Source organism: Petaurus breviceps, unplaced genomic scaffold, assembly GCF_028583685.1.
Source record: "Petaurus breviceps papuanus isolate PSGF00001 unplaced genomic scaffold, PetGlider_PUasm1.0 188, whole genome shotgun sequence".
Lineage (NCBI taxonomy): Eukaryota > Metazoa > Chordata > Mammalia > Diprotodontia > Petauridae > Petaurus > Petaurus breviceps.
The window spans coordinates 15,267,754-15,291,023 of record NW_027185804.1 but is presented as its reverse complement, the minus strand read 5'-3'; the positions used below and the strand labels follow the sequence as shown (position 1 = coordinate 15,291,023).

The following is a 23,270-nucleotide window of genomic DNA, read 5'->3' as shown; positions in this document are numbered from 1 at the left end:
AGGAGTTTGAAAAAGTACAGGCAGCGTATGCTATTTTGGGCAAATGAATCTCGCCTATGTGCTTCATTGATCCCATCCATCACAGTGTGTGGGATGAAAAGGGTGGAGAGTCCCGATGTTTTCTGATACTGTCCTCCCATAACATCTCTATTGCTCATCTATCACTGGGAGCCAGAATCAACAAAGGTCGATCAATATCACCGCCCTGCAGAAAAGAATACAAGAATCCAAAAAGCAAATATCTAATGACCCTGGGGTTCCCCAGACTCTCATGTGCAGAAGGTAATTGGCCGGATTAACACTCACTCTTCAGACTTGGCTCAGGGAAGCAAGTATCATCATAAGAGTGAGGATTAATCTGGTCAAGCAGTCTTTAACAATATCATACATCACAAATTGTATTGTGAAACTAATCATCTTTGTGTTGTCACAGAGGGCAAGATACTCCAATTAATCTTTAAGCCTCAGTTTACACATCTGAAAATAGAGATAATCATACTTAGCAATGATAAATCGCAATTTCATTATGATAAAAGACCTTTGTGAACATTAAGAAAGGATACCAATGTGAATATTTGTTATTGCTTCATAGAATAAAGGGAAAAGGAAGGGATCCAGTTTTGTATGTATACATATCTAAATATGTGTGTATGCATGTGTGTGGATGTGTGTGTGTGTGTGTCTGAGACACAGAAAGACAAAGAGACAGAGACAGAGATTAATTGTGCTTAAGGATCAGATACTACTAGTGAGCCAGGGAAAAGAAGTACCCTCTGGCATGATGTTGGTGGTGCTGTCTACATTTTGACCCACTAGGGGAAAATCCACCGTATGCTAGCTATAGCTTGGAGATAAAGAGAATTGTATGTAAATACAATTAAGTGAAACTGTCAGAGGGAGGACATGTCTGTTAGTTGTCAGTATTTTGGATGTTAAGTAGAAAACAGAGACTAATCCCAACATATGTTACAGAGTTCTTATTCTTACATTGTAGACGTCCAAGAAATAAAGAAAGAAATAGTCCTTCGCAGCTGCCAAGAGTTCATCTTGTCAAATCCTTTCATTTTACAAGTATGGAAGTTGAAGCATGGAGAAGTAAAAGAACTTGTGCAAATTCACACTGAGCAGCAGTGACAGAGCCAGGAATAGAACCTGAATTTCCCAGTTCCTAAGAATATGTTCATTCCTTGGTATTCAACCACTGCAAAAAGAATCAAGCAGAAATCTTGCCCTTCCCACAAGAGAATAGGCTGATTTCAGAGCAGTTTCTTTTTTTCTTTTTGCTTTTTTGGAGGGCATTTGGGGTTAAGTGACTTGCCCAAGATCACATGGCTAGTTTTTGTGTTAAGTGTCTGAGGTCACATTTGAACTCAGGCCCTCCTGACTCCAGGGCCAGAGCTCTATTCACTGTGCCACCTAGCCACCCCCAGAGCAGTTTCTTAAAACAGATTGTGAGGTATTTTGTGGTCTATTTTAATGAATGTGCAGTTGGTTCTTTCCTCTGTCTGGATTATTCATACAGAAGCTATGGTCATACAACACCAAGCAAGGTATAGTTGGTCAGGTTAATTATTGTCACATTTCATTGACAGTTTCAGATCTCGAAGTAAATCAGGCTTGAGTTCATAAGATTTTACATGTGTGTGTGCACGTGCATGCGCACAAACATGTGTGCCAGAACGTCAGTTGCTTTGACACCATTTTCATGGAAGGCAATGAAGGCAATGAGGTTGAATAAAGGGAGATCTGCACTACTGGGGAGCTCCACCACATTCTGCCTGTGTAGTCTTGGCCAAGTTCAGTTAGTTTTCTTCAGCTTCTGTTCCCACATTTGTAAAATAAGGGATGGAGACTGGGCAGGTCACTTAACTTCTCCCAGCCTTAGTTTCTTCACTGTAAAAACAAGCTCCATTCTAGTTTTGCAGCTATGATTCTATGATCAATGAATTTAATTTTTCCTGTATTATTGTGGAGATCGAATGAAATTATGGAGGTGAGTTTCTCTGTAATAGTAAGCTGTAATGTAAGTGTGAGTTATAAGATAATTGTAAATCAAGTGAACAAGGCACCAGCCAAATCTTTGCTTCATTTTAAAATATAGTCTCATAGACATCTAAAAAGAAGAAGAAAAAAAGAAAAACATGATGGAATGGATGAAATTTCTACTTTTTATAGAATAATCTTGCATTCTCTTATATGCTTAGCATGCTTAATCAATCAAAATATCCTTTGGGCACTGATAGAGAAGAAAAAATCAAATATGAAATTTTATAAATTTCTAAGTCCTAATAAACAGAATGTTGTGACATTTAAAATTAAATATATGATATCCAAATTAACATATAGATTAAAGGAATGTTGTTTAAAATCTATTGTAATCTTAGGAACTAAAACTTGTCCAAGGAAAACAGAATATATTCATTCATTTTTAATTCTGTTTTGCATTTGATGGTTATTATTAAATGAAAAAAATACCTAACTGAGCATATTATCCATAACCTCAACAGGTTGCAGCTGTGCATATTAAAGGGGAAACATTTTCTACGTGCATTTTGAACAATAGGTACTCTTGTTTGCATTCCATTTGTCTGGCATACCTTGTCCCAAAACGCCAATCAATAATTCTTATCTTGATTGCAATTAGTGTTAGTTACAGTACCTGAGCCTTTAAAAAAATGAAATATTCATTAAGGCAAAGTTCTTAGACATTTTTGGGCATAGTGATGTACAGATTCATTATAAAATATTTAAAGTCTCTTGCATAAAAAAGGGCTTACAAGTTACAGGAAGGTGGACAATGGAAATAAGACTAATTTTAGAGAAAAAAAATTATTCATTTGCAATGACAACCACTCAATAAAAAGTCTAGTCACTATTCAGTGTTCTCAATTAACAAGATGTTTGCTGTGATTTACACAAGACATGTAGCAAAATATTGTTTTCCTTTGAATATGTTGGCATTTTATATACACTCTAGATATGACATTGAACATGTGTGCATGTATGTTCAGAGCATATATGTATTTATACACCATAAATATGTAGACAGAGAGGTCATTGAGACTTTTCCAACACACTCTGAAGCATCAGTTGGCACCATTTATTTCCCCTAATTGGAAGGGAAGGACCAGAAGCAATGAGGCCTGCATTTTAGTTAGGCATACCTGGTAATCCCTCCATGTATACCCATGGTACACATAATACATAGATAGATAGACAGACAGACAGACAGACAGACAGACAGACAGACAGACAGACAGACAGACAGACAGATAGATAGATAGATAGATAGATAGATAGATAGATAGATAGATAGATAGATAGACAGATAGATAGATTTTTCCTGTCATTTTAGTTGTGTCAAAATCTGTGACCCCATTTGGGGTTTTCTTGTCAAAGATACTGAAGGGGTTTGCCATTTCCTCCTCCAGATCATTTTACAAATCATGAAATTGAGGTAAATAGGCTTATGTGACTTTTTCAGGGTCACCCAGCTAGTAAGTGTCTGATGTCAGATTTAAACTCAGGAAGATGAGTCTTCCTAACTCCAGGACTGATAACCTATCCACTGAATGACCTAGCTGCCCTGTGCATATAGTTAATTATAGAGGATTTTATTGGTGAGTGAAACTTCAATCAGCATATCCCAACAGCATAATCCTTAAAGTCTTCCTTGTCAAGACTCATGAAAGTTTACTGATTACCTGCGGTCACACAATTAATATATTTTAGATGCATTATTTGAACCCAAGCCTTCCTTAATCTCTGTTTTGTATTCTATTCACTGAACTATGTTAGCTCTTCAGGGATGCAAGAATATACACATATGTATTTTCATACACGCATAACTATATGCATATATACATATATGCAACCATGTGTGAAACCTATATTATGTGTGTGCATATTCGTGTGCCATGAGTGTATACACAAAGACTACATATATGTGTATTGTATCTGTGAACATATTATATGCATACACATGCATGTACATGTAGAGAATAAGAGGCAGAGAAAGAGACAGAAAAAATATATCCCTAGTATAGTGTGATGCAGTGCTTCTCACTGCAACGTCTGTGCCCCTTTGGGGTCTTCAACACACTTTCAGGAGGGCTATGAAGTCAAAACGATTTCCTTCATAACACGCACATTTTAATATCTAGGATGGTAAATACCTTGAGCTGTAACTCACAAAACAAGAGCCCTTTGGGTGACCCGCAGGAATTTTTTTGAGTATAAGGAGTTCTTGAGGTCAACAAGTTTTAGATCTACTGTTATACTGAATAGACACCCTTTTCTCTAAACTAGGAAAATGTGGGTTCAAGTCCAGCTATACTGACTGTACTTCTCTGGGCAAGTTGCCTAGTGTCTTATTACCTCTGAAACTGAATTTCAAAAAGAATGTTGACCTGCTTTGGAATGGGGATTTTCCTATCTTGGAAGCTCCTATGCCAATATAACCATAGGTCCAAGCTCTCTGTCTGTCTGTCTCTCTCTCTCTCTCTCTCTCTATCTCTCTGTCTCTCTCTCTCTCTGTCTCTCTTTGTCTCTGTCTCTGTCTGTGTATGTGTTTCTCTCCCTCTCCCTCTTAACATTTATTAAGATAAAAAAAGAGATAAAAAAGTAGTATTTTCCCTCAAGAAGCTCACGTTCTAACAAGGAGAGGATGAAAAGCAAATATGTCCCAACAAGCTATACAGAGGACAAATAGGAAATAATCAGCAGAGGGAAGGCACTACAATCAAGGCGGGTTAGGAAAAGCATCCTGTAGAAAATGGGATATTAGCTGGCATTTACAGGAGGCCAGGAGTTCTAATAGGTGGACAGGAAGAGGAAGAACATCCTAGTCATGGGAGACAGTCAAAGAACATGGCTGGAGCTGAAAGATGGAGTATTTTGTTCATGTAACAACCAGGAGTCTAGTGTCACTGGATCAAAGACTGTGTGGTGGAGAGTAATATGAAAGAAGATTGGAGAGGCAGGTGGGCCTAGTTTATGGATGGTTTTGAATAACAAGCAAAGAATTTAGTTTATCATCTTTATCTATCTATATGTTTAAAAATATAAATGTTTACATCTGTATGTCTATGTGAATATATCACAAAGAAGTGTCGATTTAGTTTGCAGATAGAATTATTTAAAAGAAAATAGAATTTAGGAGGTAGTTTTAACATAGAAACCAAGCTTTATAAAAATGTGACAATGAAATGTACTTAAAATGACTACATATTATTTTAGCTAGTTTGGTAACACATAGATAAGAAGCTTATATAATAAAATTTGCATTGTTCTTAGTAGAAAGTAGTTTCTAGCCAACATGATTTGTTAATTTTCACCTATTTACCATGGATCTACAATAAGATTATGCGTAGATGACAGATATTATAATTATTTTCCCAATATGTGGATTTTTATGATATCCATGTGAACTTCTGGAAGCCAATTTGAATTTTAAAGACATTAAATAAAAAAAATACCTACTCTTTTCATCAAAAGGGGGCAAAAGTTATTTCTACTGTAACAGATGAAAATAATGTAAGATTTTTACCTAATCTGGATCTACCTTCATACAATGAAAGGTGTGAAAAAATTTAGTTGATTCAATGAAAGTCCAGTCATAGAACCCAACGAAATCATGTCTAGTGCTTGACTATCAAAAGTGATACCCAAACAGTTCTTAAAAATATTTATAAAAACGTGTCATATATCATGCATTTTGTAAAGAAAATGGCACTTAGTTCATTCTAGGACACTGATTCTTTCGTCACTGAACTACCTTGAAAAATACCGAAATGCATAAAAATCAGGCTCTACTGCTTGTTCAAATTCGTCAATGGACATTTAGAATAAGATAAAGAGAACTGCAAAGAGGCATCGCTGGTATCAAATGTGATGCAATCTAGAGGACAGGTGTCAAATGTGGCCCTCAGATTTCTTCATAGCCCAGCAACGTGAGCCAGATTAAAATTTAATTGGGAAACATAAAACCAAATAAATAAAAATACAATAGATCAGAGATAGTGTGGATATATGGTTTCCTAAGTCAATATGTAGCCCACAGGGAACCTTATAGATAGTTTAGTAAGGCCTGTTTCTGTTTGAGTTTGACACCATCATTCAAGATGACAGTACTAAAATAAATTCTCATTATCTTCACTATGCTATATAAGAATCAATTGGATTTTCACTCTTCAATGTCAAAGGGGAACACATTTTATAGTCACTGGAATAAAAACCCTTTGTTGGAATAAGTTTTGATGAAAAAAGGCTGTTTCCCATTCCCTAAAGTCCACAGAAAACTTTGATCTATAGGTCTTTGACCTTGACTCAAAGTGTAGTGGGAAATGGCAAAGGGCAGAACTCAGAAACATAATTTGAAACATATAAATTAAATATATACATACATATATAAATCGAAACATATGATTTCAGAACTAGAAGGAAACTTGGTCTCTTATTTCTGGGGGCTTAAATGTAAGGGTTCCTCATCCGTATTTTTCCATAGATCCTTCTTTGGCAATCCAGTGATACCTATGGACCCCTTCTCAGAAAAATATTTTAATGCCTAAAATAAAATGAAATGGGTTAACAAAAAATAGGCTGAAATCGTCATCAAATTAGTTTTCAAAATGTTCAGAGATGCCAGGGAGTCAAGAATTCCTTTCTTAATGGACTGCAAGCTCAAATTGAGTCAGCTGTGTGATATGGCAGGTAATAATGTAGTTGAATAAATAAGAGTCATTGGGTTCAGGGCCAGGGAGTCATTAGCCTTGCTCTATTCCTCCTGGTCATATGACATCTAGTACAGTATGAAAGCAGGCCATTAATCCCCACAAACAGATCCCTGAAGGCCTCATATTCACTTGGTTTTAATGTATAAAGTTATCTTGTGTTTTGTTTTGTTAAATCTTTCCCAGTTACATTTTTCTCTGCTTTGTGCAGCAGCTGGGTATGTTGTGGGTCAAATGGAAACTACATGCAATATGTTTGACACCTCTAAACTAGCACACTGTGTTCAACTTTGGGTTCCACATTATAGGAAAGACATTAATAATCAGCCAGAGCAATACAAACAGGGTGATGTAAGATAAGATGTTGTCACTGTAATATATAATTTGTCAACAACAATAAGTTGTCACGGAAGGAAACTGGCATTCTCTTTCCCCCTGTCTTTCCCCACCAATCACTGGAAAATTAAAATTTTAGGGAGATGTTTTCAAGTATTTAGAAGGTTCTTAAGTTGGAGACACATAATTTTGTTTAGTCACAATCTACAGAACAGGAATCAATTGGTAAAAATTGCAAAGAAGTAAATTAATATTGATGTAAGCAAAGAACTTATTCACCATTAGAGATAATCAAAGTGTAATGGACCACTTCATAGAGCAATGAATTCTCCCTTATAGGGAGCCCTCAAGTCAGGGTTTAATGATACTTTGTCCACTGCTCAACTATAGGTCAACCTCTCTCAACTCTGATGTATCTCCCAGGTGTGAGATACTGTTCCTATTTCATTTTGGAGAATGCATTCTATAACTCCTTATGTTTGTTCTTCCAGTAGAACATAAATTCTTTAAGGGTTAGAAATCTTTTTCTTGTTTCTTTTCCATTGGTAGCACTAAACATGGTACATTTTCCTATATTAGTTTAATAAATATTTGTTTTTCTAGGGAGCCATTCTTGGAATGGCTAAAGCAAGTTGATAAATATTTCCCCAAAGGCCTTACATCTTTAAAATATAATTATGGATCCCCATTCTTATCCCCTGGCTCACATAACTTCTGGTGAATCATGGTCACCAACAGTGTGACAGGATATTCCAAAAGAAAAGGTAGATTATACATTTGAGGTTTGTGGTTTGAGTTATTTTAGTCATAAATCTTTTAGTTAGGTCTCCAATTGGTCCTTTATTTTTTCAGGAATTCATGTGGATATGGTCAACATAAAGCTATCTCCTCTCCTGAAGAAGACAAATCTTGGTTTCAGTTTGGTCGACTGGGTTTACAATGAAAAAAAAAGTATTATCAGTGTAGATAACAATACAAATTAATTAAGCTCTGAAGAGTCATATTTGGAACTAAATTGTCCATTTTGGCTGCTTTCCCATTGAAACACTGAATAATTAATCACCGTATTTCTACTTTACTTTATGTGTGTACATTATTATTAATATGCTTTATTAAGTCAGAGCATCAAGTGTTTGACAAATTTTGACCCCTTCCTTTTTTTCTCTTCCTTTCCCTTTTCTTCCCTTTCTCTTCCCTTTTTCCCTCCCTTCCCTTTCATTTTTCTCTCCCTTTTCCCCTCTCCTTCCCCTTCCTCCTTCCCTTTCTTTTTTTTCTTTTCACAAGGCTCCATTTTTACAAAGAATCCCAAAGCTATGAGTGGTCTGAGAGATGAAATACTCCAATTTCTACCCGACTAGACCTTCCTTTGCAGTAGTATCCTGCATACATAACCATCCATACATCCAGATAAGAGTTTCAACCACTGGAGGAATGGGGAACTCAACGGGGAACCCAATAAGTCCTGAGATAGCCCATTCTACTTGGGGCTAGTGTGAATTATTAGTAATTCTGGCCTAAAATCTGGCTCTGCTATTTTAATTAAAATATAAATGCTTATGACTTAAGAAGTCATAGATGTGAGTAAAAAGTACAGAAACTACAAGGCGGGAGAAAGAACACTGGAGTAAGATATTATAACCTCACATCTGCCACTTTACCTTTTTAGGATGCAGTTTCTTCATCTTTAAAAATAATAGGGTTGAATTAGGTGATCTCTCATGTCTCATCTAGCATGAAGTGTTATGATTCAAAATGAATGTCTTTTTATTCCTCCTCCTCCTTCTTCTCTTTCTTCTTCCTGGACCTATGATTTCATGGATAAAATCACTTGTAGGTGAGGAAGTCTTCTCTACTACTGCTGTTCTGCAGATTCCGAAATTGACGCATAGAGAACTGTGTATAGCAAGGGATTAAGTGACTTGCCCAGGGTCACATCTTCATACTTGGAGGAGGTAAGAATTGAGCTCACATCTTCCTCATTCTAGGGCTTGTATTGTAGTCACTACACTATCTCTTAAATGTCCCCATTACTGATGGTAATTGAATAATAATTTAGAAAATATTTCACAGTATTTTTAAGGTTTGTAAAATATTTCAGAAAAACACAATTTTTTTCCTCACAACAACTCTGGGAATTTTCCCCTAATTTACAGATGAAAAAATTGAGGCAAACATGTCAAATGACCTGCCCAAAGTGGCAAGCTGGTAATTGTCTGAGACAGGAAGTGAATTTCATGCCCAACACTATACAACTCCATCTACACCTAGCAACTTCCCACTTTTAATTTTACAATTTTTCCTCCCTAAATTTGAAGAGTTCACACACACACACACACACACACACGCACACACACACACACACACACACAGGGCCCAAGTCCACAATATGCCAAGATACCTCATCAAGTCAATCAAAAATGGCACTAGTCATCCAGATTTTTTCTCTCTTTTTGGCTATAGAGTCAATTATCTGCGAATTTTTTCAAATATTTTGACAATCTTTGTTGCTCTAGGGTTATGCAGATATAGTCAAGAGGGCACTTTGTTATGAATGCATATGTACTGGGTTAGATCAGATAAGAAATAGCAGCTCTCTCTGATATTGTAGATCTCAATCTGTCCATGAATTCATAGCTTGGTCTACATAGAGGAGTTAAGTGACTTGCCCTGGATCACCCAGAAAGGATATGCCTGAAGTGAAATTTAAACATATCCTTCACACTCCAAGCACAGCATTGTACACCATAAATCACACTGCCTCTCATGTTATGCTCACCTAAAAGCCCATCGCATTAGAGAGCATTATCAGGATGGAAGACAGTCAAGCCCTGGATTTGCTCTGTGGATAGCAAGATGTAGACTCTATTTGCCAGGCTAGTACTAATGCTGGTACTAATGAAAAGAGTGTTCTTTATTTTCATGTTGCCATCAAAGCCTATCCCAAACAAGAATAAGTATGAGGGAAAAAAATCAGGCAACAAAACAAACTTTGAAATGGCGTTAGTGTACAAAACCGACTATTTTATAATAAGCAAGTTACTGATCCAGACAGCATAATGTCTTAAAAAACTGGACTCTATTACAAAAGCATTTCTGTGAATATCGATTTCAAATAGATTATTGCTAAAGGATAGTAAATGGCATGTTGGATTTTGGAAATTCTTTCGGCTACTTTACAAACATACATAAAATAGTGGAAAAGATGCATGCTCTAGAAACTTAGTACTTTTGTCATGCCTTTGGACTAAAAATAATGTGAAGACACTAGCAAATGGGCATTTGCAACACAGCTTCCTGAAGCCTACAATGTCTTTTCTTCTGTATTTGCGATGCCTTTGGAAGTCTTCTGGTTTTTCTCTTCTGATTTGGGGATCTCCAGCTTAGTCTGAGGAGGAGTGTACAGCTTCTGTCAACCAACATAGAAGGGAGCATTAGTCAAATCTCAGACAAATACCATTTCAGAAGCAAACATATTGGTGATGACTAGAACTTGGCATGAAAAATGTATTGGCATCACAGGGACACAGCATAAAAGCAATGTTTGATTAAAAAACCGTTTCTAAAGCTTGGGTGGTTCAATTTGTAATGGAGTCCATACAAAGAGTCTGTGTTTATGAAAAGAAGGTTCTTGGGGTGGCCAGGTGGTGCAGTGAGTAAGAGAGCCAGCCCCAGAGTTGGGAGACCTGGGATCGAATCCAGACTCAGATACTTAGCACCCACCCAGAAACACCTGGCCATGTAACCTTGAGCAAGGTACTTAACCCCAATGCTTAAAAGAAAAAAAATAAGGTTCTTTCCAGTAATATTCTGAGTATAATTTTAAGTCAAACAAAACAACTCAGGTCCATGTGTAATGATGGGGCAATGAACAGCATTGTATTAATACGGACTCCTTGTAGGTAATTTCTGCTTCAAATACTTCCCCCCTCCCTCAATTGAAAATATAAACTGCTTGAGGAACAGAATTGCTATTGGTCTTGTTGTTGACCCTAGTGTGTGGCATCCTGCTTTGAACACAGTAGGCCCTTAAGGAATGTTTGTGGAAACTGGATTTCACGTGTATCCGTATTTATGCTAAAATAAGTGACATTCACAATGACTATCTCAGAGTCTTACAGGATATCTATGAATCTTCTGAATTTTCAAAGGATAATAAAATCTTTTTTATCCCCAGTGCATATCACAAAATAGTTACTAATGAATGTTTGTTAATTAAATATGTTTTAATTGAAATCGATTTTGTAAAAGGGTTGATAAGAGCAACTCCTTTTTTTTTAAAGGAAATATTCAGGAACTGAGCTGTTCCATTTGGTTTCTATTGAGGACCACACAGAGTTCAAAAAGAGGGTTACCCCTGACACAGCTCTACCCCTGAAGTAGCCTCCCTGAGAGTTAGTCTGAAGAGCTGCCTAATACCTATGCTTCAGTGTGGGGATCACCAGAAGGAAAGAGTAAAACCAAGTCAACTGAGCTTTAGAAACGTTTTCAGTTCTGCTCAAGAGCAAGAATACCTGCAAGACCGGATCCAATCCTGTTGTCTTGTTCACATTGGTAGAGTTGTGATTCACCGCACAGATCTTGCCATCCTACAAAAATAACCATTGAGAACACATCGTGAGAGTCATCATGAGAGAGCAGGGGTGAAGGAATGAACTCCCTGGGCTGAGCAAATGCTGAGAAAGTTCCAGCTGCCTACGTTTCCTGGAAAGGCCAAACCACAAGCACAAGCAGCAGAGACAATCACCACTAGTAGCAATGAACTAGGGAAAAAAGAGATTAGGTGGTGGTGGGTTTAGATGTTGATGACAGTGTTCAGCTGCTGCAAAAGAGGGTAGTAGAAGGAGAAACGCCTTGTGAGAAGGAAAAAAAAAATAATTCTAACAAACAAAAGCATGGAAACCCTGAGGTGTTTATCAGTATTGCCCCTGAAAATGGAATACTTAAAATGGATTTTCTGTTATCAAATGCCTTTCTTCTCCTGCCTACCCCACCCCACCCCCTCGCCACCTTCCCTTCTTCCTACCTACCTTCCCCCTTCTTTATATATGACATATGTTCTATATGCATATAATCTGTAGTTACACAGAAATCACAGAGCATGCATATACATATAAATACTCTATATACTATATATTCGTGTGTACAATATATGTGTGTGTATTCTCTTATGTTCTCTTTTCTCCCACTTTTTCTTCTTGTATATGTGTGTATGCACACATATAGACACACAAAAACACACATATATAACTGTACTTTATAATATATGCCAAAATAATAATTATAATATAATATATAATAAAACTATAAATACTATGCTGCTTCCCACAATATTATACACACATATAAGAAAAAAGTACTGTATATATATATGTGTGTGTGTGTGTATGTATATACACACATACACACATAGTATACTAGAATGATGTCTACTATAGTCTTTTTCCTTTTTACTTTCTCATTATTTACATATGTTTGCATATTATAAATGTACCCTGGAGACCATCTTATCCAGCCTCCTCATTTTAGTAATAAAGCAATTTGTGCTTAGAGAGTAGTTAAGTGACTTGCCTAAGGTTGTACATATGTATAGGTATGATGTATGAATATGTATATAACAAGAGAAAATCCACTGAAATTATCTGTCTACGTATCTACCAGAAACTAGTAACTGATTTTATTTTTCAATCATCAACTTTATAAGATTTTCTCTATTCTTTGAAAAAAGCGAGAACTTTGAAAATTAAGTCATAATCATTGGGTAATTTGAACAAAAAATATCTTATTTATTAAACTCCATTGCTAATAAAAAATTAAAGCATTTGCAGCCAAAAGAAAACATTCTAGGTGAGCTCTTTAATCATCCTTTTCCTGTATTGCACTCTGGAACAATGAAATAGGCTAATGTGGAATATTATAATGTTCTACATGGATATAAAATTAAGGTTTGCTACTATCCCCTCCTTCTCCTGCCCCCCACCTCAGTCATTCTGTCAGTGACTATCACTAAAAGAATCGGAGCCCATTAGCCAGTTGTCTGACCTTGAGCAACTCATTTTTCTGGGTCAGTTTTCCTCTTGTAACAAGATGGGGTTAGGCCAGATGACATCTCCGATACTATCAACTCTAAAATCCTATGATTAAACAACGTGAAAGAACCTGAGGAAGACTAGTGAACAGTTCTGAGCTTCATATGTCATGTGATCTCAGAAAAGGCCACATACATACATAAGAGTAATAAAGCCTCCCCTTCCATGCAAATTTCAAACTTCACGGTCTCTTTGAACCCCTGCACAGGTAAGAAAAGAAGACCCTGTGTACTTTCCTGTGTGTAGACCTAATTTATTACCTCTTTTCCTTGTACCATTAGTAAGGATAAGCACATATACATACATGTATACAGAGATACACACACAATTAAGATATGCCCTCCACATAATGACGGTTTCCATTAGTGCAAAGATGAATTACAAAATAAAAGCTATTTATCATGAGACTAATATCCCTCCTTCGTTTTCATGTAAGGATTTCCCTGTATTTGTTTTTTTTTTTTATTTATCAGTAGTGTTCTGTGTAAAAACAAGTGATTTGAACTAGATGATGTTTACTGTCCCTTTAGGCTCTGAATCTATGAACCTTAACTTGCTCTTGGGGACATTTTGGCTATCTTTGCCCTTCCTTTCTTTCATATCGTTCATGGTTTGCCCTTTGCCATAGTCATCTTCAAATCCTGCCTTAAATATTCGCATCTGCCTATAAGTTGGTTAACATGAATTACACTGAAAAGTCAAGTCTTGTTAATTAAATTTCGATATTAACCAAAAACATAAAACTCCCAAATAACCTCTTCTTCCTACTACGCCCCATACAAAAAAACCTTTCAACTTTTTTCCCCTCTGTGTTTCAGGAAGAAGCTTAATGAGATAGCATTCATAAAGCCCTTTGAGCTTCTCAGGAAGGCAATGCTAGATAAGGCCAAAGTAATTATAACTTGCAAGCATCTTGTCTTAATAAGCATCTTATCAACCTTGTAGCTATTGTTGGAGCAAACTTTCTTTTTGTATGAAAACAATGGACCTATGAAATCTGTATGCTTTATTACCTACTTTACAGAGTCCCTGATGAGAGAATATTCCAGCATTCTAAGCAAATGAAAATAGATGAAAAAGATGACCCTTGAAAATGTCATAGGAGATTGTGCAAGCCCAGGGCTGCCTCAAACGTGCTCAGAGGGATTGGGCGGAGACTCAATTCACTTTTTCAGATATACACCCTATGTTTTATCACAACAACTCTGCTGGGACAGACTTGCTTTTCTGGACAATTAACTCCTAACCTACTGGGGTGAGGAGCAAGCACAGAAACAAGGCCTATAATGCTTTTGCTTGTAGGGGAGAGGGGGAGACAAAACTATATCAGAACTGCTCTATCCTGACTGCTGAAAGCTCTCAAATTATTTCTGGCTTCACTGCTAACCCCCATAAAAACAGAAGTTAAAACATTATAACAAGTCTGGCATAGAACAGCAATACTTTATTTTCTCTTTAAATATCCTAACTAAAAATCTAGTATAAAAATAAGAAAGCGCATTAAAATGACTTGGAAAGTAACTTTACTTTCTTCCATTGGATTTCCCACATCTCAAGGGGCCCATGTGAAGTATAAGAAAGGAACCATCCATGCCCCAGTCTATATTCAGGGGTACTAGGAGCCATTCTACCTATTTCGCTGACCTAATGGCAAAATTTGAATGATTAAAAAATATACAAACTCTCTCCTGCGTAGAAGTACTTTCCACATTGTTGACAACAAAAATAATGGGAAGCAGAAGATATTGCAACTAAAAAGGAAATATACCAAATTAATAGCAATACCACAATCAGTAGGAAGGAAGGGAGGCATGGAGAAAGTGAGAGAGGAAAAGGGGTAGGGGAAGAGAAAGGGATAGAGGGAGGAAGAGTAGAAGAATGGAGAGAGAGGGAAGTAGAGAGAAAGAAGGAAAAGGAGAGACTAGGGAGAGGCATAAAGAGATGGAACACATAGGGTATAGAAATGAGGATCTAGAGTTAATTTCATTCTTTTACTCTGATGATTTTTTTGGAGAAACACTGCTAGAATCATAATTATACATAAACATACACACAAGTGAATGTATCTGTAGAGTACATACATATATCATATATTAATATAAATATACAAATATGTGTGAACCAGAATATGATGTGAAATATAATATATCATTTTCTAATCATATTTGATAAATATTATTGTATTTTACCTGAAATGAGCTGGCATCATTAATGCTAACTGCTGAAGTGTTAGCATATTAGCAAACTCTAACTGGGAGAAAGAAAGAAAAGTCCCATGACAATATCATTCCTCTAAGAGTCCCCAAAGAAATAGTCCAGTAGTCAGGAATCATAAAAAATAGACAGGGTAGTTCAACCTGCAATCCATGTCCATACTCGATAACTTTCAAAGTCCTTTGAGAGCTAATATTATTTATTCACCCATTCATTTGATAAATATGTATTTAGTTTTCAGGCAGTGTGAGCACTGAAGTGCATCTTCCACTAATATGTAGAATTTACTATATATATCTTTCTAATCGTGTGATTATCTAACGTGTGATGTAGTTAGCAGATTTTATCAGTTCCAAAGTCAGATAAAATGTCATGGCAGTGGGAATCTTCCTATGGGTTACTTTGTAATTAAGGGCATAGGGGAACAAAGGTATGTAAATGAGAATAGTTAATCACACCTACTGGCTGCTATCCTTCTGTAGCATGGGTCTGAGCAGAAAAAAAAAAAAAACGCTACCTACTTCCATTGATTCATGTTTGAATGAATCATGCAGACTACAGAAACATGAACACAAGGCTATTTTTGAAGAGAAATAGTAACTGATTTGAAGAGAAATAGTAACTGGTTTCACGATGATTTAAAGTTTGCACATTTTTCCATACACATCATCTCACCAAGCAATGTAACAGTCCTGTAAGGTAGCAACATCATCATTTCCACTTTACAGATTCTTAATTATATTCAAGTCCTATATGAACAAGTGATAGATTTGTGAATAAAGGTGACACATTCATTAACTTCTATAAAAGGTAAATTATAATGGAAAGAATGAGGTGGGAATCAAACAACAAAACCCGTCAGATGACTTTTTTGATTAGTTTTATTTGAATATAATTATTTAATATACCAGATAATGGAAAGTCAAAGCATAGTGAAAAACTGGCCAGTTGAAATTTGAAGAAAAGGAAGAAGATGACGTATATAAAATCCCAAATCCAAGAAACCATGAAAATGTGCAGACATATCATGAAAATAACAATATTTAAGTAAGTTTTAAATTATGAAGAAAAAAATCATATAGAATTTGGCAAATTAAATTAATTCAATATTTTACTAAATAGTTGATGAAATTTTATGGGACTGCTTAAATTTACTGGAATGACACTCATGAAGAGAATATCATGGTACAAAAACTTATTTTTTCTACCTAATAGTATTCTGTTTTTTTCCCCATTATATGTAAATATAGTTTTCAACACTCGTTTTTATAAAATTTTGAGTCCCAAATTTTTCTCCATCACTCTTTTCCTTCCCCCATCCCAAAGACAGAAGATGATCTATGCATGTACAATCATGTTAAACATATTTCCACATTAGTCATATTGTGAAAAAAATCAAAACAAAAGGAAAAAAACATCGAAAAAAGTGACAATAGTACACTTTGATCTGCATTCAGAATTCATAGTACTTTCTCTGGATATGGATAACATTTTCCATCATGAGTCTTTTGGAATTTTCTTGAATCTTTGTATTGTTGAGAAGAGCTAAGAATCATAGATGATCCTCACAAAATGTTGCTGTTACTGTATACAGTGTACTCCTTGTTCTGCTCACTTCACTCAGCATTAGTTCATGTTAGTTTTTACAGGGTTTTTTTTCCCCCTGAAATCCTCCAGCTCATCATTTCTTAGCACAATAGTATTTCATTACATTCATATACCACAATATTTTCAGCCATTTCCTACTTGATTGGCATTCCCTCAATTGTCAGTTCTTTGCCACCTCAAAAACAGCTGCTAAAATATTTTTGTACATGTGGGTCCTTTTCCCATTTTTATGATCTCTTTGTGATACAGAACTAGCAGTGATATTGCCATATCAAAGGATATGCATAGTTTTATAGCCCTTTGGACATAGTTTCAAATTTTTCTCCAGAATGTTTGGATCTAAAGGATGGTTATTTAAGTATTTTATTTCCTCTTCTGTCAATTGGAATAATTTACATTATTTGTAAATATTCATCCATGTCTCTTAGATTGTCAGATTTATAGACAGACAGTTGCACAAAATATCTCCTAATCATTGCTTTAAATTCCTCTTCATTGGTGCTGAATTCACTTTTTCATTTTTGATACTGGGGTTTTTGTCTTTCTTCTTTTTTAATTTATTTTTAGTTTTCTATAAGATTTTGAGTTACAATTTTTCCCTCTCCTCATCTTTCCCCTACCACCACCCAAAAATAGGGAGCCCACTGAATACCCCTTCCCCCAATTTCTTCTTATATCCTCCCCCTTTAGCCCCCTAACTTTCTAGTAGGGCAATGTGTGTTTCAATAACCCAGTACCTGTATATCTTATTTCCCAGTTGCATGTAAAAAAAAAACTATTTTTAAACATTTGTTTTTAAAACTTTGAGTTTCAGATATTTTTTGTTTCCTTCTTCCCTCCTTACCCACCCCCACTGGGAAGATAAGCAATTCAAAATAGATCGTACATATGTAGTTACCCAAATCATTTCCTTGGTAGTTATATAGTGGAAGAATAACTATATTTCCCTCCAACCTATCCCACCCCCTATTCATACTATTTTAGCCTTTGACCTTATCCCTTATGAAAAATGTTTGCTTCTAACCACCCTCTACCCCAATCTGCCCTCCCTTCTATCCTCCCTCCTCTTATCCCCTACTCCCCCCCCCCATTTTCCTCTAGGGTAAGATGCTCAATTGATTGTGTACATTATTCCCTCCTTAGACCAAATTCAATAAGAATCAGGTTGTCCCATTCCCTTTCACCTTCCTTCTCTTCCCCTCCATTGTAAAAATTTTACCTTGGCTCTTTTATATGAGATAATTTACCCTAATCTATGGCTCCCTTTCTTCTTCTCCCAATAAGTTCCTCTCTCACCTCTTAATTTTATATTTTGATATCATCCTTTCATATTAAACTCATCCTGTGTCCTATTTCTATGTATACAAGTACAAATGACCACACTCACATATATATTTATATACATATACATACCCCTATATATACATCTATACATATGTATACATATACATACATAAAAACATACACATACACATATGTATGTATACACACACCCATATATATTCCCTTCAGTTATCCTCATATTGAGAAAAGTCTTATGATTTATAATTATCATTTTTCTATGTAGGAATATAAATGGTTCAACTTTAATAAGTTCCTTATGATTTCTTTTTGCTGTTTACCATCTCATGCTTCTCTTGCTTCTTGTATTTGAAAGTCAAATTTTCTGTTCAGCACTGGTTTTTTTTAGCAACAATGCCTGAAATTCGTCTATTTCATTGAATGAACATATTTTTCCCTTGAAGCATTGTACTCAGTTTTGCTGGGTAGGTGATTCTGGGTTTTAGTCCTAGCTCCTTTGACCTCTGAAACATCATATTCTAAGACCTTCAATCCCTTAATGTAGAAGTTGCTAGGTCTTGTGATATCCTGATTATGTTTCCACAATATTCAAATTGTTTCTTCCTGACTGCTTACAGTATTTTCTCCTTGATCTGGAAACTCTGGAATTTGGCTATGATACTCCTATGAGTTTTCTTTTGGGGATCTTTTTCAACAGATGATTGGTGAATTCTTTAAATTTATATTTTCCCTTCTAATTCTAGAATAGCAGGGCAATTTTGCTTGACAATTTCTTGAAAGATGAAGTCTAGACTCCTCTTTCGATCTTGGATTTCAGGTAGACCAATAATTTTTCAATTACCTCTCCTGGATCTATTTTCCAGGTCAGTGGTTTTTCCAATGAGATATTTCATATTGCCTTCTATTTTTTCATTTGTTTGGATCTGTTTTATAGTATCTTGATTTCTCATAAAGTCATTCGTTCCAATTGCTCCAATCTAATTTTGAAAGAGTTATTCTCCTCAGTGAATATTCAAAATTCCTTTTCCATCTGGCAAATTTGGCTTTTTAAGGCATTCTTCTTCTCATTGGCTTTTTGGTCCGCTTTTGCCATTGGATTTAGTCTATTTTTTAAGGTGTTAATTTCTTCAGTATTTTTGGGGTCTCCTTTAGCAGGCTGTTGGCTTGCTTTTCATGATTGTCTTGCATCATTGTTTCCAATTTTTCTCTTCCCAATTTTTCCTCCACTTCTCTTACTTGATTTTCAAAATCCTTCTTGAGCACCTCCATGGCCTGTAACCAGTTTATGTTTTTCTTGGAGGCTTTTGATGCAGGAGTTCTCAGTTAAAAGTCTTCCTCCTTCTCCATGCCTTGATCCTTTTTGTCCCCAAAAAAGGGTTCTATTGTCTGTTTGTGCTTCCATTGTTTATTCATATGGGCAGTCATTTATTTGACTTTTGAGCTCTTTGCCATAGTACAACTCTGCTTCCAAAATAGAGAGAGCTATGTCCCAAATCACTGGGGTTTTTGCAGTTACCAAAGCTATTAGATGAGTGCCCTCTCTACAGAATCCACACACTGTGGCTCACTGGCCACACCCAGGACCAATATCTAAGACCATGATCCGGATCCAAGCAGGTCAAAGCAAGAGCAATTACCCTCTAAATGGTCACTTGGTGCCCCTACAATCTGCAGGCCAGGAGATCTGAAGCAGTCATGAGGCAGTGGCTACAGTCACCACACCTCCTCTCCTTCTTGCTCTGGGGGTAATAGCCGGACCATACTCTCCCTGTTTGAACAAAGTTCCACACTGACCTTTTACTTTATCTTTGGCATTTGTATTGAGAAATCTGCAAACCATCACAGCTGCTGGTGATCCACTATCCTGAAGTGTGCTCCAGCCACCTCTGGTCAGGTCACCACAGTTCAGTCAGGACTGCTCTTGGCTCCCAGCTCGCTCTGAAGGACCCTTCCTGCTTGCCTGCCAAGGTTTCTTCAGGAGGAGATTTGTTTCTCTCTCTCACTTTGTGGGTTCTGTAGCTCTAAAGTTGGTTTACAATCATTTTTACATGTATTGGAGGAGGTGGAAGCCGGAGCTGTGTAGAAGTTCTATTTTTATCTCACCATGTTTTTTAAATCAAATTAACCAAAGTTATTTTTTCTGTATTTTATTTCTTAATACCAGTTCTTAGTTTTATTTATTAATTCAATAATTTTCTTACTTTGATTTTGTTAGTCTCTCTTTTGATAGAATTTCTAATTTAGTATTTCATTGGGGATTTTTTATATGTTCTTTTTCTAGCTTTTTTAGGTACACGCCCAATTCATTGATCTCCTCTTTCTCTATTTTATTCATGTATGCATTTGGAGATATAAAATTTGCCCTAAGTATTGCTGCGGTTGCATACAATATATTTTACAATGTTTTCTCATTATTGTTCTCTTTGATGAAATAATTGGTGGTTTCTATGATTTGCTTTTTGACCTACTCCTTTAGGATTAGATTTTTTCGTTTCCAATAATTTTTAATCTCTTTTCCATCACTCTTTATTACATGTATTTTTTATTGCATTGTAGTCAGAAAGGATGCATTTGATACTTCTCTCTTTCTGCATTTGATTGTGAGGTTTTTATGCCCTAATATATGGTAAATTTTTGTGTAGGTGCCATGCACCACTGAGAAAAATGGTATGTTTCTTTCCATCCCCATTTAATTTTCTCCAGAGGTCTATCATATCTAACTTTTCTAAAATTCTATTCACCTCAACTTCTTTCTTGTTTATTTTGTGGTCAGATTTATCTTGTTCTGAGAGGGGGAGGCTGAGGTCCCCGACTAGTATAATGTTGCTGTCTCTTTCTTTCTATAACTCACTTAACTTCTCCTCCAAGATTTTAGATGCCATAAAACTTGGTGCATATATGTTTAGTATTGATATCACTTCATTGTATATGTTACCTCCTAACAAGATGTATTTTCTTCTTTAATTAATTAAAATCATTTTTGCTTTGTGTGAGATCAGGATTACTACCCCCCCCCCTTTTTTTGAGGGGTAAGGCAAGGCAATTGGGGTTAAGTGACTTACCCAAGGTCATATGGCTAGTAAGTGTTAAGTGTCTGAGGCCAAATTGGAAACAGGTCCTGCTCATTCCAGGGTCGATGCTCTATTCATTGTATTACTTAGCTGCCCCCCCCCCTTTTAAAAAACTTCTGCTGAATTCTAATATATTCTTCTCTAGCCTTTTATTTTTACTCTGTGTGTCTCTCTCTGCTTAAAATGTGTTTCTTTTAAACAAGTTATTATAGTATTTTGGTTTTTAATCCACTCTGCTATCAGCTTGTGTTTTATGGGAGAATTCATGCCATTCACATTCACAGTTATGATTATTGTGGATTTCCCTTAATACTATTTTTCTCTTGTTTATACTTTTCTCTCTCCTTTCATGCTGTCCATCCTCATCAGTGTTTTGCTTCTGACCACTGCTTCCCTTAATCTGTCCTCCCTTCTAACATCTCCCTCCCTTTTCCCTACTACTTTTGCCCTCCCTTCTATCAGCCCCACCTTCGTTTTCTTTTCTCTTTCCCCTTCCTTTTCCCTATATAGTAAGAAAAATTTCTCTAACAATTGAGTGTGTATGTTATTCCTTCTTTGAGGCAAATCTGATGAGAGTAAGAATCAAACTATGCTTATTCCCTCTTTTTTTTTTACTATTATAGGTCTTTCGCATCTCTTCATGTTATATAATTTATCCTATTCTGCCTCCCTCTTTTCTCTTCTCCCAGTATAGACCTTATTCCCCATCCTTTAATTTTTTTACATCATCACATCCGTCAACTTTTACCCACACCCTATGTCTATGTATACTCCTTCAAACTGCCCTAATAGAAATAAATCTCTCAAGAATTACAAGTATTATCTTCCCACATAGGGATGTAAACAAGTTAACCTTATTGAATACCATTTTTTATTTTTCAATTTACCATTTTCTACTTCTCTTGAGTGTTGTATTGAAGGTTGAATTTTAAGTTCAGATCAGGTCTTTTCATCAGAAAAGTTTGAAAGTCTCCTATTTAATCAACTGTTTATCACTTCCCTGAAAGACCATGCTAAATTTTGCTGGGTCATTGGTTTGTGGTTGCAATCCAAGCTCCATTGACTCCCAGTATATTATATTCTTTTTTTTTCAAATGCTTTATTAACTTCTGTTTAAATCATTCATTTCTGCAAGATTTTGAGTTACACATTTTCTCCCCGTTTTCCCCCTACCCACTGCCCCGAAATAGCAGCCCCACAGGATATCCCCTCCTCCAATCTGCTCTATCCCATATTTTCTCCCATACCCCTTTCAACTTTTCCAGTGGATCTCCATGCCCTAGTGCCTGTATATCTTATTTCCCAATTACATGTAAAATAGTATAAATAATAGTATATATATATATATATATATATAATTTAAACATATGATTTTAAAATTTTGAATTCCAGATGCATTCCCTTCCTCCCTTGTCACCCACACTTACTGGGAAGAAAAGCAGTTCAGTATAGGTTGTACATGTGTGGCTAATGCAAAAGAATAACATAGTAGATATATTGTAAAAGACTGACTATATTTCCCTCCCTCCTATCCCACCTCCCACTTATTCTATTCTCTACTTTGTTCCAGTCCCTTTTCAAAAGTGGGCGCTTCCAACTTCCCTCCTTGCCAGCCTGCCCTCCCTTCTATTATCCCCCCTCTTATCACCTTCCATCCTACTCTCCTGTAGGGTGAGATACCCTATTTAGTGTGTATTTCATTCCCCTCCATTGTGACTATTTTCCCTTGACTCTTCTATATGTAATAGTTTACTCAATTCTGTCTCTCCCCATCTCATCTCATTATATTCCCCTCTCACCTCTTAATTTCACCTTTTAAGTATCATCCATTCCTGTTAAATTGGTCTGTGCCATCTATCTATCTATCTATCTATCTATCTATCTATCTATCTATCTATCTATCTATCTATCTATCTATCTAT

General features: G+C 36.0%; 1 protein-coding gene across 1 annotated transcript in view; it reads right to left on the bottom strand.

Moving 5' to 3' along the window:
- Positions 1 to 9,951: 9,951 nt before the first annotated feature.
- The window catches only part of LUZP2 (leucine zipper protein 2), a 774,279-nt gene continuing 760,960 nt past the window's right edge, over positions 9,952 to 23,270 (bottom strand). Inside the window, exons 11-12 of the mRNA XM_069091307.1 lie at positions 11,579 to 11,653; positions 9,952 to 10,473 (exon numbers count right to left, since the gene is read on the bottom strand). Coding sequence (XP_068947408.1) covers positions 10,369 to 10,473; positions 11,579 to 11,653 — 180 coding nt within the window. The 3' untranslated portion in view covers positions 9,952 to 10,368. The remainder of the gene's footprint in view (positions 10,474 to 11,578; positions 11,654 to 23,270) is intronic.